Source organism: Lethenteron reissneri, chromosome 44 (genome assembly GCF_015708825.2).
Source record: "Lethenteron reissneri isolate LAM-NWPU_2019-01 chromosome 44, ASM1570882v1, whole genome shotgun sequence".
Taxonomy (NCBI): Eukaryota; Metazoa; Chordata; class Hyperoartia; order Petromyzontiformes; family Petromyzontidae; genus Lethenteron; species Lethenteron reissneri.
The window spans coordinates 13,682,926-13,701,000 of NC_083822.1; the positions used below are offsets into that span (position 1 = coordinate 13,682,926).

The 18,075-nt window shown below is 52.1% G+C and overlaps 2 protein-coding genes across 5 annotated transcripts in view; one reads left to right on the forward strand and one right to left on the reverse strand.

The window, feature by feature from the left end:
- Positions 1–4,229, forward strand: part of LLGL1 (LLGL scribble cell polarity complex component 1) — a 57,205-nt gene extending 52,976 nt beyond the window's left edge. For both annotated transcript variants that reach the window (XM_061570043.1, XM_061570044.1), the window contains exon 26: positions 409–4,229. In XM_061570043.1, coding sequence (XP_061426027.1) covers positions 409–413 — 5 coding nt within the window. In that variant the 3' untranslated portion in view covers positions 414–4,229. The remainder of the gene's footprint in view (positions 1–408) is intronic.
- GNPTG (N-acetylglucosamine-1-phosphate transferase subunit gamma) lies at positions 2,887–14,611 on the reverse strand. Of its 3 annotated transcripts, none has more exons than XM_061570062.1 (12): positions 14,519–14,611; positions 14,423–14,467; positions 14,211–14,280; positions 12,080–12,147; positions 10,442–10,496; positions 9,499–9,582; positions 8,435–8,528; positions 7,821–7,935; positions 7,134–7,216; positions 5,846–5,980; positions 5,558–5,636; positions 2,887–4,766 (listed from the first exon to the last, which is right to left on the reverse strand). In XM_061570062.1, the coding sequence occupies exons 1-12, from the start codon at positions 14,571–14,573 to the stop codon at positions 4,642–4,644; spliced, it is 1,008 nt and encodes a 335-aa protein (XP_061426046.1). In that variant the 5' UTR covers positions 14,574–14,611; the 3' UTR covers positions 2,887–4,641. The 3 variants fall into 3 exon arrangements, with proteins under 3 accessions (XP_061426046.1, XP_061426047.1, XP_061426045.1); XM_061570063.1 differs by having other exon boundaries at positions 14,423–14,462; positions 14,514–14,603; XM_061570061.1 differs by having other exon boundaries at positions 14,423–14,611.
- Positions 14,612–18,075: the final 3,464 nt, after the last annotated feature.

Sequence of the window (18,075 nt, forward strand, 5' to 3'; positions counted from 1 at the left end):
TTCCTCACCTGGTGGTCAGGAGGTCGTGGGTTCCAAACCCCTCCCTGTCACCTGCTGTACACGTGGAGTGGTCGTGTGGATTTTTCTCCGGGTCCTCCAGTTTTCCCCTCCACATTTAGAATCAACGTCATGCGCTCAGAGTATTTGTCTGCCGCTATAAATTTTCACACGGTGATCAGCCACTTTGTTGAGCTATCATTTGTGATAGCCAAGTCGCTTCTGAAAAAGAGCTACTGTATAGCTCAGTTGGCCTCACCTGGTATAATTAAAGAGACTAGTTGTAGTCGTAGAACACGGAGACTCTGACTTTTCTTTATAAATTATTCATCCGCTTTGTCGGTCCCAAAACTTCTTCCTTCAGTACAACGTGTCCCCCCCCCCCCCCCCCCCCCGTGTCCGGCGTGTCAGGTTGAGCGCTCACGACGGGAGCCGCCCGCCTGGGCCACCCGCCCCACGGTTCCTCCCTCCCGCTCCGACTTCCTTGAAGACGTCGACGTCCAACCCCAACGCGGTTACTGGTATTGAGCCCCGGGCCTCAATGTGAAAAAGACGCGACAGATTTGGAAGAGGGTTTCCAAGCTGGACAGGACACTTAGCTGCGTCGGCTCACAAAAGGGGAAACTGTGCATACGTACGTTGAACTTCTTTCACACCCTACATAGCCAACCGTTCTCATCGGAGGTGCGGAGTGGGCACAAACTAAAAGCAAAAAGCCGTTGGCACGGAATGAGCGCGTGCACAAACATCGCGTTCATACCGAAGCAAAACGAAGCAGGGATTCACTTCCCTGTCGGTAGAACTGCACGTTGGTTTGTCATGGTGGACCGAATTTTATGGCAAACTTTGATTGGGAATTTACAAACCCTAGTTGTTTACGATCTCTACGATCCATTCGCGTGATGTTTACCAGTACACAAGTCCACGATTGCCTCACGTGCATGCACAGATGGGGAGGAGGCTGGTAACCATAGACACGTGAACAGTGCAGAGTGGTGGTGGTGAGGGGAGGGGATTGGCTGTTTGGGTTTCATCATCTATTCTCTGCAGGCCTCACGAGGCAGATTCAATCTGGATTCATGTATCCATTGGTGAGGCCCATATGCTTTGCTGCTCCTGGCTTGCGTTTCACATGGGGGAGGATTGGCCGACTTGGAAATGTGAACTGGATTTGATGTCTTGGGAACTTGTTCCACAACCACTAGTATCTTGACAAGGCAATTCGACTTTGTTCAAGACTCTGGAATTGAGGATAAAAATTGAGATTTAGAAAATGGGCCACCTTAATTTGCGCCATCGAATCTAATGCTGGACATGTACGCGTGTTATAACGTAATCTTTCTGCTAAGTACTATGCAATACGATAATAATGTGAAGCGTTTATAAAAGGAGCAACGATGAATCCATAGCCGGGGCAAAACGTGTGCCGGCTTTTACCCTGGCTTATTTTAACAGCTGTGACTTATTTCCTGCCAAGTCCACGTTTCAGGGGTTTTAAAGGTGTGCAACGCTCCGTTTGCTCGGATGGTCGAGAGCCATTTCTGAGTACGGCGCGCGGCTCTCTCCGTAGCGCGGTGACCTGTTGCCAGCACGGCCGAGGGGTCGTGTTTTTGACACTCGACGTTTGGGGCCGGAGCGTCCGGAACGTCCTCCGGTGATCGCGTCGCTCGGCACGCACGCGATGGCCACCGAGCCCCTGGAAGTGCCTCGGTCCACGCCGACTTGCGTCCGTCTCCGTCGGCCCCGGAGTGTGACCGCGTTTAAAGGGGTGGGGTGGGGGGTGGGCATACAATCACTCAGGGGGGACACGACGCGGTCGATGTTCCGACAAACTTTGAACGCCAAACGGAGTGAAGGAATGCGATCCGTGTCTCTCGCGCGGTGTCCGCTCCAGCAGCCCGTGTGTGGGGATCGCCGCTGTATGGTTCCTATATATTTTTTATTGACTTCAAGAATTTAGGAGCGGGGGTGGGGTTCGGCCCCCCCTCTGGCCCCTCCCCACCACCGATGCTACGGGGCTGGGAATCGCTCGTTGCAGCGCGCTGGCCGCCGTGCCGAGTTTTGCCGTCATGTCCGTCATGTCCGCGCGCACAGCTCAGATTGAGATGCCATCGTCCTGTTGCTGCGCACGTTACCATCCCGGCAACGCAATTGCACTGCCGTCCGCCGCACGTACGACTCGTTCCAATGCACACGGCCTTCTCGAGCGCTGTGCCCGCAGGCGAGGGGGGTTTTGGCGAGAGACACTGCAGACGGGCGAGAGACGGTGAGGGAGAGCGGCCTCTCGAGACCGGCGATCTGCGCTGCACGTCACGGAAGTCTCCTTTCTCGTTTCTGGTGTTTACTCCAGAAACAGAAATTTGCTTCCGCAAAAAGAATGTTTAAAAAGCTGCAGTCCAGACGTCCCCAAGCAGCAGCAGCAGCAGGACTTGTACAAAGCAATCGTGAAGATTCGGTGTGGCTTTCTTAAGACGTCAAGGGGTAACGTTTCCGTGTCCTCTAAAAGTAGTGAAGTGGACGATTCATGAGAAGCAGCACCGGCGTCGGTTGTTTTGGCGATTCCCTCTCGGCACGTGGGCGTCCTCACGCCGGCGATGTCGTGGTGCGAGGTTGGCACGCGGCTCGTCGCGGCGGAGCTGTTCTCGGGATCATTCGCCTCTCGCGACGCTCGGTACTAGCGGCCTCCAGCAGGGCAGCGTGGCCGAAACAGGAATTGAACCTTAATACTCCATGCAATGTAGAGTGTACCGACTGTTAAGCTACCCAGCCACTCAGTTATATCATTGGACGACCGTATTTTGCAGGTTGTATACTTGCTCCCTCTCTCCTTGACTGTAAAGCAAAGGTGGGGCGGGGGGGGTACGTTTCATACTCCAGTGTGCACGCAACCAGATTCGTGTAACTTTATTTGCACCGGGCACAAGTTTATTACTTTCCAGTGTCCATTCATCCGGAGAATACGGTAAAGCATTAATTTTTTTAAAAAGTTAAAGTCCAGCGATTTAAGTATTAAATCGTCACAAAAACAGCTTCTTTCAGGTGGGGTTTACACCTCATTTACCCCATGCAGCGTTGTGGAGGGTCTGCGAGCGTTGACGCTGTGGCGTTCTCCATGCGGCGTGTTCCATGGAGACCACAGCGCGGTGAGTGGCTCCAGGCGGCGCATTTCACCGCGAGCGTTGTGCGGCAAGTGCGGTGTGCAACCTCCACCGCCGCCGCGTGCCATCGCCGGCGTGGGGAACAGCCGGGGTCCAACGGATTTCTTACCGATTCGTGGCCAAAGTCTTTTAATTGTAAAAAATGTATTACGACGCAGAAATGTAAAATTCGCCTTTTAATATTGGAAAAATATACTCTTCGCGATGCGTTTCACACTGCCCGTATGTAAATGGTCGTGCTTAGCGTGAAAAGCATTTATTTCCCCTTGGTGCAAAAAAAAGGTGGCGGTGCAAACATGTTAATGGATTTGTGTGATCGGTTGGGGTGGCACAATGGTGAACGTGGAAGTGTGGGGTGGGTGGATCCAGCAGGGACGAATCCTGAATTGTCTGCTCCAACGAGAAGGCCATGCTCAGCTTGCCAAGAGCACCTGCTGGAAAAACGTGGTTTCTGTAGGGGAGCAGTAGAGCAAGTAGGTTGGCTGGATCTATTCGGTGTTCTCCTAAACACACACGAGGTTCTCACGTTACGTACTAGTTTTCCCCGCGTAAAGCGCCACGAAAAAAACTCTTAAGAATTGGGCACAAAACATCCCACATACTTTTAAAACTATTTAAGACAATAAATGGGAGTTTCATGGGTACATATTTTAAATTATTATCGCTATTAAACAAGTAGTGTTTCACTCTCTCATACGGCGCGTGGGGGAGTTAGTGTCACAGAGAGCTGGGTAGAAAGTTTTGGATTTAGTTTGTAGCAGCTGCCCCGCCCCACCTCGTGAAGGTTTTTAACGTCCTTGGAGAAGTTTGCGGTTAACGCCTCTTCATTTTGTTTACAGTCCGAGGCCAGCTGCCCGGCAAGGCTTTTGTGGTTTTGTTGTAAATTGCGGCCGTGTTGTTTCCCCGCTCCATGTTGTAACGCTTATCGCCGGAGCCCCCAGCGCCACGAACAAAGCACCCGGGGGCAAACTGTTTACAGCCAAGATTATTTTTGTAGCTGAATTTAGGTCTTATCTTTTTTTATTATCTTCTGTAATTTTCAAGACATTTAATAAACTTCAGATAAAGATAAAACCCAGCGGTGGCGTCGTTTCGGCTGTATTTAGGATTTGGGTTATTTTCTGTCGGGAACTGCCTGACGCCTTGCGTGGGAAAAAAAATTCACCGAACGCGGCACTTTTCAGGAACTCGTCTACCGCATTAATCGAGGACTTACTGTACACGGTGGGAGCAGCATTACGGTTTATTCAACAGGTAAAAGACAATTATTTAAATATACAAATGATATAATGGAGTTTTTCTTGCACCGATGCCGTATTGCACACACTTCGTTTACACAATGTAAGACAAAGAAAAGGAGCCCAATTAAATTTTTGCTGGATTTGGCAACTTTATCTCCCCAAGGGTCCCCACAGCTCTGCTGCTCTGAACTCGCGTGAGTTTGAGGCTTCGTGTCCAAGGCTGCGCGGGGGTCGGCCTGGAGGGGTCAGCGTTCCCCCACGTCTCCCTTGAGTTGCGGCAGACCTCTCGGAGCCCCGTTGGAGGTGGCCGGCAGCAGCCCGCCCCCCGCCGGGCGATGCTCTGCCCGGGAGGCTGGCGGCGCCGTCGTTGCTGAAACACACGGAGAGAAGACGGCGCCACCACGGGCACGAGAAGCGCGTTCGGTGGTGAAGCTTCGCGTGGCATCGCATGGCATTGCGAACGTGGACGCTTGGGCAGACGTCGCACAAGGGAAACTGCACAAGGAAGTCACAGGTGTTCTCGGCAGCACAATTAATAGATTCCTCAGCACGTGTTTAATAATATAATAATTTACATTTGTAGCGTGGCGGATTTCATCTGTAGATCCCACCATTGCATCCGCGTGTATGGAAAGCCAGGAAGTAAATGGAGCCTGCTGGGTAAACAGCCAGTTTAAAGAGGTGAGTTTTCAAGACTTAAACATATCTAATGATCCCAACTGTCTTATTAGCAAAGAGTTCCAAAGCTGGGGAGCTGTGCAGTGGCAAAAGCCTGCTCATGACAGGAAATGAGCCTTGAGGCATCAAAGTTGTGCAGGATTCTGTCGATCCACTATTGGATGACGGCCTCCCAAACACCCTTGAGTCATGCGGATTGATCATACTTCATGCTGGTCGGTGCACTTGAATGAAGGGGTGCCGGAACTGATTCAGATATCGCTCCCCACGATCGCTGCTCCAACAACCACACAACAACACGACAGGAATCGAACCCATGAACCTCCTGCATACCAGGCGAGGGAGTTAACGTCTCGCCACCACGACGGTGCCCAATCTTAGCACAACCCCGTCACGGACACTGACGGTGCCACGGACACTGACGGTGCCACGGACACTGACGGTGCCACGGACACCGGCTGCGACCGTCGCAGGTAGGCTCACCTGTATGGTTGGGCGAGATGCCATGCTGCTGCAGCAGAGCCTTCAGCCTCCTCACCTCGTCCTGCAGCGTGCGGTACTCCTGCGGAAAAACGCGCTTCGACTGAATCGACGCCCGCACTTTAACTTGGCGTGCGCGGACGAACGCGGACGAACGCATCCTTTCAGGTTGCAAAACAACCAGGGCAACGCACTGAGCCAGTAAATGCAGAGGCAGTGGGCAGGCTTAGGAGCCCGGTGTGCAGACCAGCACTCCCTCCTGTGCCAATGGCCCTTCTGTTGGTGCCGTACCTCATTGCACGAGTCCAACGTGTTAAAGACTCTTTCCTGATCCTCCGGACCGTCTGCGGTCGTGGCGTCGGCGTCTGCCGACAGTACGTAGCCGCTCTTCCTGAAGATCGCCGCCCGCAGTTGCTTTTCGTAGCCCTGCCGGTGACGTTCACGGGGAGAGACGCACGTGACATTGGCAGCCACCTTGCACTGCGCGACAACTGGAAGCTCGTGTGTGCACGTGCAAGGTGTGTGCACGTGCAAGGTGTGTGCACGTGCAAGGTGTGTGCACGTGCAAGGTGTGTGCACGTGCAAGGTGTGTGCACGTGCAAGGTGTGTGCACGTGCAAGGTGTGTGCACGTGCAAGGTGTGTGCACGTGCAAGGTGTGTGCACGTGCAAGGTGTGTGCACGTGCAAGGTGTGTGCACGTGCAAGGTGTGTGCACGTGCAAGGTGTGTGCACGTGCAAGGTGTGTGCACGTGCAAGGTGTGTGCACGTGCAAGGTGTGTGCACGTGCAAGGTGTACGTGGAGCCCCACTTATACAGCGTATGTGGAGCGAGATGTTAACTACCTCGCCTGGTTTACAGGTCGTGGGCTTCATCCCAACCCTGACTTGGAGTTTGCACGTTCTCCCCATGGTCACGTGACTTTTTCTCCGGGTGCTCTGGTTTTTACCTCCACATTTAGAATCCACGTGTGCGTTGAGAGTATTTGGCTGCTTTACATTTCCACACGATAAGCCACTTAATTTAGATATAATTTGTGTCCAGGTAGCTTCTTAAAAACTGGTATATAAATCAGTGGGCCTGACCTGTTAAAATAAAGGTTTATTTTTTATTTTTGGTATAGCCCCCTTGTCAAACCACTGCTGTCATTGAGGTTCACCAGGCCGTGTGGGTTGTGGGGTTCATTTGACCATACTTCACCACGGTTGGTCACCGGGGTTGGCGGGTGAGACCGGGAGGGAGCAGAAGCGGAGGGAGACGGCGAGGAGACAGCCGGGGGACTCTCACCGCATCGCGTGGCGCTTCCAGATGCGCTTCTGCAGCCATCTGGAACGTGCTTTCCTCCCATATTAGGAAGCTGGTGGAGCTATGCACTTTTAAATCATCTAGATTTAAAACTGATTTCTTTAGAACTGCTTTATGTTTTTAGTTTGTTGTCCTTACCCCCCACACCTCCGATTAGCACGGTTGGCTACGTATGGTGCGAAATAAGTTGTCCATCATAGACACATTCCCTGCAGTGGGAAGCCACAGGCCGCGAACGAGAGCAGCAACAACAAACACAACGGAGAGGGGGCGTCACCTGCTGGGTGATGATCTCGTCGTACAAATCTTGCTCGATCCTATCCCACTCCTCTCGCAGCGACTGGGGCAGCGTGGGGTACACTGCAATCGCGGAAATGGAGGTGAACAACACACTCCCCTTCCTAGACATTATGCTTGGACGCAGCCTAAATGGTAAATTAACAGACAGCGTTTACCGAAAGGGAATGCACACTGATGCCTATCTGAATGCAGATTTGCACCATCACCCAGTACAGAAATCCTCTCTCATCAAGCCGCTCATACACTGGGGGAAAAACAGTGTCAGATGGTGAAAGTCTAGTGAGCGAGATTAAACATGTTAAAGAAGCACTACGACCGAATGGCTACAATAACACTCAGATTAACAGAGCATTGAATGCCAAACCAAGACCGAACAACAAAGCTGCTGAAAGTGATCAGATTATTAAAACAATTCAGATGCCACATCTCAAGAGTAACTCCCTGGGATCGTGCTGCTGCCTTCATCCTATAACCTCGCCCAGATCCGCTGGCGAACGGAATGGAGCAGCAGTGCGGACGTCCACAATAAACATCTCCTTCGGCATTGGTGTTTTGAAGGCTTCATTTTCAGCGACGTCTCCATCGACAAAGACTTAAAAGGATGGCAGCAGCGATCGACTGATGGATCAATCGATTGCCGTCGAGAGCGAGCGCGCCACCTCACCCAGCATGCTGTGCGGGTGGCACACGTGCGGCGTGGTGAAGTTGACTGCGTACTCGCAGGTGCGTGGCTCCTCCACGCCCAGCAGCGCATTCTGAGTCCCGCACTTGAAGGTCACCTGTGGTGCGTGCGCACAAAGATCCCCCGTGTAGCCTTAACAGACTGTTGGGGCAAGTGCTGTTAGCGAGCACCTATGAAGGCCGGCACGGCACGCGAGGGGGTGGGTGGCCAGTACCACGCTCGACCACCTTTGTCTCACCAGTGGCGCTGTTCACACACCACTAGGTACTCATTTAAGGCCGAGTCAACCTAGGGGAGGCTCAGGACTGGCCGTGGGCAAGAATCGAAGTCGGATTACCGGGTTTGAAGCGCAGCGCGCTAACCGCTACACAACAGCTCCACTGGCGCAGCGCACACATGGCTCAGCGGTGCAGCACACACATGGCTCAGCGGTGCAGCGCACACACACACGCGGGTCAGCGGTGCAGCACACACACACACGGTGCAGCACACACACACACGGTGCAGCACACACACACACACGGTGCAGCACACACACACACGGCTCAGCGGTGCAGCGAGCAGAGGCAGCGGGCGCTAGACAGCCGATCCCTCACCTTGGCCTGCCGGCTGTTGGAGCCACAGTTGTCACCATTTTTCATCACCATAGCGATGAAGGTGTTGTTAACGATCTCCCACTCGTGCCAGATGCTGTGTGGAAACGAGAGGGTGGAAGAGGATGGAGTGTTCGCCAGCGACTCTGCACAGCGGAGCAAGGCATGGAGACGTTAAACGCCACGGCACAGATACGAATGCTGTCCTGCGGGGATGTGTTAGGTTCTGTCTTTACTTGACACTGCTGTGTTATTGTTGTTGCATATCTTGTGTTGAATGCCGAATGTTAACTTTCGAGTGTTTACAATACGTGTGTGAATTTCTTACTCGGTTGTATAAGCAAAGGCTTTTCCACGTACGACTGCCTAAGCCGACGGGTAGCTATCAGAGTACGACATTGGCATGTTTAGAGTCCTTTTTGCTATGTTTGGTGTCTCCCAGTTTTGGGCAACCCTTTCAAAATGGTGAGGTCCTTAAAAGCAACAAAACTCTATACTCTAATTTCATAAATATAGGGTTATCTTCACAATAATTTAAAGTCCCCTCACATTCTGGAGCAACGCACGAGCTGAATAATGCATAAACGGCGCTTCAACCTCAGTTGGAAAGCGTTAAAAACAGCCCTTGGACCTCTACGAGATGGCACCTGGCTTAAAGATCCGATGGTGCTGATGTTAATTATCTTGCATCCTCTCATCCTCTTCATTCCCAATCTACGCTCTGCCCCTCCTCCCTGTGCCCAATCCCGGTCCTCGGTCTTTGCAGCCCTCCACTGGAATCAACTTTCCCTGTACATTGAGCAGCACTGCTACCCATAGACTCAGCACTGCTACCCATAGACTCAACACTGCTCCAGTGTTGTCTATCACTGTCACCCATTCTTCAATCCTTGCAGCACGCCCCTGCCAACTACATCATTCCATTCCGCGTCACCACCGTGTAAGCTACGTCAAGCGCCTTTAGTGAAGGCGCTTAATGTAAATATAAAATTGGATTGGACTTTGTGTAGGGCTGAACTGTAATCTCTGAGTGCTGCACACAGGGTGGGTGTGCCGCCGCCGCGTACCCGAGTATGCCGCTGTAAGCGTTCCACCGCAGAGACTGCTCGTGCTGGGTCACGTTGTGAAACGGGCAGAAGTCGTACTTGTACCTGGATTTCATAAACGGCACGTACATTGGATTATGCCAATTGAATTCATCGCAATGTAAAGTGGTCGTGACTAACATGACAAAAAACTTTTACAATAAAAATGGTAAAGAAAAAACCCCCAAAAATATCGAACTCCCTTCTTTATGTTGTCAGCAGAGGGCAGTGCAGGGAAGTCCAGGTTGTCACTGCTTTTACAACACGAGGCGTTCCTGGAAACCCCGTGGGGTAAGTGGGATCCTATATGCCCATATAAACATCACTTGCCGATTTGTTTTTCCGTTTATCGTCCACATCTAAGAGGGTTTCATCGGTAAACAACCACAAACACCGGAGAAGAACAAAAGCTCCACACCAAATCACGTCGGAAACCAGACGAGAAAGCAGACCGACTGTTCAAATGGGTTTTGGAGCCGTATCGGAAGATGTGACGTAAATCAAGTTTCTGAGTCCTAAATCGATCCGTGGTGGCGTGATGGAAACCTCGTAGATGTGGACCGTCTTAAACGGGACAGACAGCCTGTAATTTTTTTACAGTACACTGCTCCAATGTCTGTTCCCCACCATCACCAAGCCGCATTGACCAGTGTGGTGAGGTATGGTCAAATAACACCCACAGCTTCTTGTATCGTGTGGGGTCCAGATGTCTTGTTACCCCCATTTCATTATCTACAACTTTTAAAGTAAGGTTTATATAAAACAGACATGAATATGCAAGGGAAAAAATATTGGGGGTCAGAAGACATCTGGACCACCAACCCTGTACAACAGTGGACAGGGGGGGCTACACACTGCGCTGCGGGTAACGCGGGTAACGCGGGTAACGCGGGTAACGCGACGTGTGTGGACTGGAGTCTCTCACGATCCTGAGGTGTGGCTGAAGCACTTCCCAGCGAGCCGGAAGAGATGGCGAGGCCCTGGCACACGTTCGGGAGTTTCACGTCAACAGAATCCACCGTCTTACACGCTCGGCTTGTGTGTGTGTGTAGAACTTTCTTCACACCGTACGTAGCCAACCGTGCTCATCAGAGGTGCGGGGAAAGGACAACAGTCTTGATGTCTGACGTTTTGCTCCGCCATCGAACAAAGACGGTCACCGCATCTTGTGCTTCCAGATGTGTTTCTACGGCCGTCTGGAACGCTCTTTTGATATTGGGAAGCCACTGGAAATATGGACTTTTACATCTAAATTAAAAACTCCTTTATTTAAAAGTGCTTTTTGTGTTTAGTTTGTTGTTCTTTCCCCGCACCTCCAAAGTTGCATGGTTGGCTACTACGTTCGATGCTAAAGAAGTTCAAAACATACAATACGTGCGTGACAGCGTCTTGTGTTCCAGAGCTACGTGTTTAATTACCGTACTCAGAAAATAGCACTTAATCGAACATTCCATTTGAACCTATAACCGTAATAATTACATAGCAACCCACACCACAGCCTGTTTTGGGTTATGACCAGCTGTAAACATCAAAGTCAAAGACGATCCGACCCAGAGTGTGAGCCATCTCATGAGGTCTCGTAAGCGAATCGCGCGACTGCCTGTGCTAAACAACACGGAGGACGCCAAGCCGAAGCCGCCACGTCGGAGAGTCGAGGCAGGAAACCACCGGCAGCAGCGACGCTGCAATGACGCCGAATCTTGGCGCAAAGACGCACCGATGTGCACATGGCGCTGTGGCGTCAACAGTGCAGGTGAGGGGCATCGTCCCAACTCGCACTAGCGGGCCTGGGCACGACGCGGCAAGACCCCTCCACTGGAATAGACTTCACCGGTATTCTGCCGATAGACCACAGACTCAACACTGCCCATAGACCGAGTGCCCTCCCCATAATATATTAAGCAATCCCCCTCCATCTCCTTCACCTCCTTCCGTTTCTCAAAGCCTCACCTCTTCTCCTTCGTCAATCCCCTCCCTCTCCCCTCCCTCTCCCCTCCACTCCTTCCCGTCCCTCCCCTGTCGCCCTCCCGTGACCCCCACGTGCCCCTCTATCGCTGTCACGTGTAGTACATCCCTGCCGCCAACTACGTCATTCCACTGGCACCGCTTTGTGAACTACGTCAAGAATCTTAAGTGAAGGCGCTCTCTATATAACTACACAATACAATATCTACATTAGATTGGAAGCGATGATTTGATGTGGAGCGTGAACGATAATAACGGAGAGGCAGCCGAGGAATGGAGAGCGTGAAGAGAGGACGTCCCCCGGTGAGATGGAGCTAAGAGGTTGGTTCATCCAGTGGTTTTTTGGGGGGTTCGATCGCGTAAATATGAATGTGGTGTTAAATCCGCCACCACCCGACACAGCCAATTGGTAAGATTTGTGACGTAAATAGAACGTGGCAATTCGTCACGAGTAGGGCACACCGTGTTGAACAGGTCGCTCGTGTGTGGCCGTCGAATGGATCGTGGGGGAGGTGGTCGGGGAGGCCTTCATCCAGCAGTGGATGATGGTGGCTGACGACAACTATGATGATGATGATGACGGCGTGCGTGCGTTCACCTGTCACTCGCGACGGCTTCACCTTGGCCTTGAGCCGGGTCGCCTGAGCCACGAGGCCGTTGTTGAGCCTGGCCGTGGGGGGGGGGGGGTCATCGCAGCGGTGAAGCGACTACAAACACCGACTACCAACACCGACTACAAACACCGACTACAAACACCGACTACAAACACCGACTACCAACACCGACTACAAACACCGACTACAAACACCGACTACAAACACCGACTACAAACACCGACTACAAACACCGACTACCAACACCGACTACAAACACCGACTACAAACAACGACTACAAACACCGACTACAAACACCGACTACCAACACCGACTACAAACACCGACTATCAACACCGACTACCAACACCGACTACAAACACCGACTATCAACACCGACTACAAACACCGACTACCAACACCAACTACCAACACCGACTACCAACACCAAAGTGCGGTTTTATCTTTGCATCTCTCACGTGGAGTTATTTGGCAGCAGCGCCGTTACTCCACCGCGCGTTACAACAATCAGAACATTGTATGTAAGATGACGGTGGTTGAGATAATAGAGAGTGGTGTAGTTATGGTGACAGCAGAACAGGCGGGAGAGGTTAAGTGGCGATAGGGGTTGGGTTAGTGATAGGGGTAGTGACAGGGTTAGTGATAGGGGTAGTGACAGGGGTAGTGGTAGGGGTAGTGACAGGGGTGGTGGTAGGGGTGGTGGTAGGGGTGGTGATAGGGGTGGTGATATGGGTAGTGGTAGGGTTAGTGGTAGGGTTAGTGACAGGGTTAGTGACAGGGTTAGTGGTAGGGGTAGTGACAGGGTTAGTGATAGGGGTAGTGGTAGTGGTAGGGTAGTGGTAGGGGAAGTGACAGGGGAAGTGACAGGGGTAGTGGCAGGGGTGGTGGCAGGGGTGATGGTAGGGGTGGTGGCAGGGGTGGTGGCAGGGGTGGTGGTAGGGTTAGTGGTAGGGTTAGTGACAGGGTTAGTGATAGGGGTAGTGACAGGGGTAGTGGCAGGGTAGTGGCAGGGGTAGTGATAGGGGTGGTGGTAGGGGTGGTTCAAGTTCAAGTTCATTTATTAGGTATAGCCCTGTGAGCCATTCAGCTCTTGAATCGGGTGCAACCGCAACAAACAAAAAACAAAAACATGAACAAAAAACATCTTAAAGTGAATATGTGACTAAGTGCAAACAGAAAATTCAAGAAAAGACAGCAAAAATATTGCAGAAAAAACACCGTACACCAACGCTGTGTGCAAAAATCTCAGTGGGATGCAAGTCAAACAACAACAACCACAAGACAGCTTAGATTAAGGCCATCAGTCTAACTCTGTACTACAACAAACAAACATGGCTAAACCAATACACTTTTCGAAATCACCAAAATAAAGCCATGAAAGCAATGAAAAAGCAACCATAGGAACTGTGACGGAATTTTCACAATAAATGGCATAAACAACATCTACTACCAAAACCCTGCAGCCATAGCTGGCTGCATGAGTCACTCCACAACAGCAGGAGCATCGATCAGAGTATTGTAATTTTTCAATGCACCTTTAAGATCAGCACACTAAATCCAAACTAAATCCAAACACAGGTCATACTTTGTAGCGATAGGGGTAGTGACAGGGGTAGTGGTAGGGGTAGTGATAGGGTTAGTGATAGGGTTAGTGATAGGGGTGGTGGTAGGGGTGGTGGTAGGGGTTGTGGTAGGGTTAGTGACAGAGTTAGTGGTAGGGGTAGTGACAGGGGTAGTGATGGGGTTTGGGGTTTGGGGTAGGCCCAGTCGTAGCTGGGGCCAGGTGTAGCAGTAGCAGCGGGATGATGATGGTGGTGGGCTCGGGGAGAAGAGATGGCGGTTGTTCTAAGGGAGGAATGCAAGCTGCAGATTGTTGATGTGAAGATGGTTGCCCTGCGTCCTGCAGGGGGAGTTGAGTCCAGTGGAGGGGAGCGAGAAGGGAACGAGAGGGCGAGGCTGGGAGCAGGCTGGGAGGGTGGGAGGAAGGCACAGAGAGACTGGGAGCGTAGAGGAGGGGATGGGACGGAGTCGTTCGAGACGCGGGGCAATCCCAGGGATGGAGGTAATACGCGAGGCAGCTCCAGGGACACACAGGCGCGCGGTCCACCACTCACCCGAACGAGTTGGGCTCCTCAACAATCTTCATGCGGATCACCCCACGGCTGCTGCTGCTGCTGCTGCTCCCTGCACGTGAACACGGCAAGACAGCGGCCACATGAGCACAGGCGAAGGGGAGCGCTCCATCTACAATGTTATGCAGTCCGGCCCTTTCGTCAACACACCGCTGGGTGAGGTGAGTTTGGTGACAGTGGTTGGCCACACGCACCTGGGGAGAGGCAGGCGATGACAATGAGGAGGAGGAGGGTGGTGCGGGTGCTGGTGAGGGTGGTGGTGAGGGTGGTGGTGAGGGTGGTGAGGGTGAGGGTGGTGGTGCGGGCCGCAGCAGCAGCAGCAACAGGCGGTGGTAGCGGCGCCATTCGGAGGCATCTCCCGCGGTCGAAGCGACCCGGAAGCGACCACGTGGCCCTTGGACTCTACCAACTCCTCCTGCGCGAGGGGGGGGGGGGCGGTGGTGCGCGAGGGGGGGGGGGTGGTGCGCGAGGGGGGGGGTGGTGCGCGAGGGGGGGGCGGTGGTGCGCGAGGGGGGGGGGCGGTGGTGCGCGAGGGGGGGGGGCGGTGGTGCGCGCGGGGCCCCCACAACGCGAACGCTGCCGGGCGCCTTGCGAGCGGCAGCGCTGGGTTCGACCGCGGGCAGCGGAAGGTTTCTCCTCCACCACCATGCGGGCGACTCTCCGCACAGCCGAGATGGACTCTTGCAGTTCGGCATGGGGGAGCTCAGGGGCGAGATGGCGATGAGTTCGTGAGATGATGGAGCGAAGACGACTCCGGCGGGTTGTTGGAATGGTGCATCGTTTGGGTTGCGTGGCCTCGCAAACAAACAACCGTAGTCTTTCATCGATGTGTCACTGTGAGTCTCTGGATCTCTATGGGTCTGTGTATGTCTATGGGTCGCTGTGTATCTCTGTGAGTCTCTGTGTATCTCTATGGGTCTGTGTATGTCTATGGGTCTGTGCATGTCTATGGGTCTGTGCATGTCTATGGGTCGCTGTGTATGTCTATGGGTCTGTGTATGTCTATGGGTCTGTGTATGTCTATGGGTCTGTGTATGTCTATGGGTCTGTGTATGTCTATGGGTCGCTGTGTATCTCTGTGAGTCTCTGTGTATCTCTATGGGTCTGTGTATGTCTATGGGTCTGTGCATGTCTATGGGTCTGTGCATGTCTATGGGTCGCTGTGTATGTCTATGGGTCTGTGTATGTCTATGGGTCTGTGTATGTCTATGGGTCTGTGCATGTCTATGGGTCTGTGTATCTCTATGGGTCTGTGCATGTCTATGGGTCGCTGTGTATCTCTATGGGTCTGTGTTTCTCTATGGGTCTGTGTATGTCTATGGGTCTGTGCATGTCTATGGGTCGCTGTGTATGTCTATGGGTCTGTGTATGTCTATGGGTCTGTGTATGTCTATGGGTCTGTGCATGTCTATGGGTCGCTGTGTATCTCTATGGGTCTGTGTTTCTCTATGGGTCTGTGCATGTCTATGGGTCTGTGCATGTCTATGGGTCTGTGTATGTCTATGGGTCTGTGCATGTCTATGGGTCTGTGTATCTCTATGGGTCTGTGTATGTCTATGGGTCGCTGTGTATCTCTGTGAGTCTGTGTTTCTCTATGGGTCTGTGTATGTCTATGGGTCTGTGTATGTCTATGGGTCTGTGTATGTCTATGGGTCGCTCTGTATCTATGTGAGTCTGTGTATCTCTATGGGTCTGTGCATGTCTATGGGTCGCTGTGTATCTCTATGGGTCTGTGTTTCTCTATGGGTCTGTGTATGTCTATGGGTCTGTGTATGTCTATGGGTCGCTATGTATCTCTGAGTCTCTGTGTATGTCTATGGGTCGCTGTGTATCTCTGTGAGTCTCTGTGTATCTCTATGGGTCTGTGTATGTCTATGGGTCGCTGTGTATCTCTGTGAGTCTCTGTGTATCTCTATGGGTCTGTGCATGTCTATGGGTCGCTATGTATCTCTTAGTCTCTGTGTATCTATGGGTCTGTGTATGTCTATGGGTCGATGTGTATCTCTGTGAGTCTGTGTTTCTCTATGGGTCTGTGCATGTCTATGGGTCGCTGTGTATCTCTGTGAGTCTCGAATGAGATGTTAGACATCGGCCTGGTTGATGATCTTCTGAGGCGGCTGATGGTTCGTTTCTACGGGAGTCTTCGAGGGACGTCAATGCCGCCAGGATGTGTCTCCCGTGAGACGTCTCTCTTTGGGAGGTCCGCGCTGTTGCGTTCCGTGCGCTCGGAGCGTCCCCCTGGACCAGGGCGAGGTCCCAGAAGGGGGATCGGGACTCGAGGCGACATTGCCGACGTCTCGGCTGGTGAAGGTTGTCGGTGGTTGTCGTCGGCAGAACGGGGAGGCCACGGGTTTTGTGTCCGTCCCAAGGGTCCCGACTAGACGATTCGAGTGGCGCTGTGGAGGTGTTTTGTGTGTGTGGGGGGGGGGGGGGAGCCCTGGGACCAAGGGGCATCCCTGCAAGTTTGTGTATCGCAGCGACTCCTGATGTGGTACTGTTCAACAGGTGTGTGTCACGTGGTGCTGATCTCAGCCGTGGCTGGGCTACCGCTGCGAGGGGAGCTGTTTTATTGCGTTTGCCACTAAACGTTGATCGTGAAAGCAAATACAAAACTGTGCCGCCGCCGCCGACTCCTCCTCGTTCGTGTGAGCGGGAAGCCGAGAGGTGTCCAGAGGGGTCGGGGTGGTCACGGGTGCCCAAGAGTGGCAGGGGTCGGCATCTTGCAGCTTCGGAGCCGCACGCGGCTCTTGAAGCCACTGGTTCGTGACGTTTGTTTCAAGTACCACCGTCTCATTCACTGCAAGCATTGCGGCTCTGCAGATAATGAAGTTTTTTTTTTACCGAATTCGGAAAAAAATACTCTTGTTGATATATTCTTAGTTCTTTCGGTAAAGTCACGTAGAAGGGAAATAATAAAATAATAAAAACTTCGAAGCGTCGTGAGAATTTTATTTTTTATATTTTTTTTATTATTTCCCTTCTACGTGACTTTACCGAAAGAACCAAGAATATGAATCCCTGCAGTCACGAAAGCTTTAAATCAAACTCTTGTTGTTATGTTGCTTTCCAACCCCTGCACCGAGACGCTGGGTTTGAGGGTCGCAATCACCGCTTCGGTGCGAATTCTCTGTCTCGGGGCCCAGTTTTTCGGTAATTTTCCATAAAATTGCGACTTACGGCTCCAAAGTGGGTGTTGAACAGCGCAAATCGAACTATTTGCATTCAAAACGAGCGTCTCGAATGCAAACTGCAATGGAACAGCGCCCCCTGGCGGTGGAACCCAACAAGTTCAGTGACACAATAAAATAGATCTCATAGTGACACAATAAAACACTGAGTTCTCTTCTTCGCTCGTCCTCCAGGTGTCTCCTCGTCCTCCCGGCGTCTCGACTCGTTATTGACCAAAATAAACACAAGGCGACTACTGATTGCAGGGTCAACACTCAACCAACAGCAGACGTGGTTGTGGCGTCACCACGACACTTGTGCCAGGCTAGGTGCAGTTTGAGGCCATTTGAAATGTCGAAGGCACGCTGGCAGGGGTCACGGGACAGACCCACGTGCCACAAGCATTGTGCTTAATGCAGACATCATTCCTCGTAGAAAAGTTTCAGTTTTGTTGCCAGAAAAAAGGGGAAAATCCTAATCACACAGCATACTCATCAATCACACAATACAGCCTCATTACACAAAGCAGGCTAATCAATCACAGCACGCACTATTCACACAACACAGACTCGTCAGACAACACAGACTCATCACACAAGGTAATTGTTATTGGCCAAAAACATCCCAATGCTGCGAAAACGTGGCAGGACCCTCATCATGAATTGTAAACTTGATACTC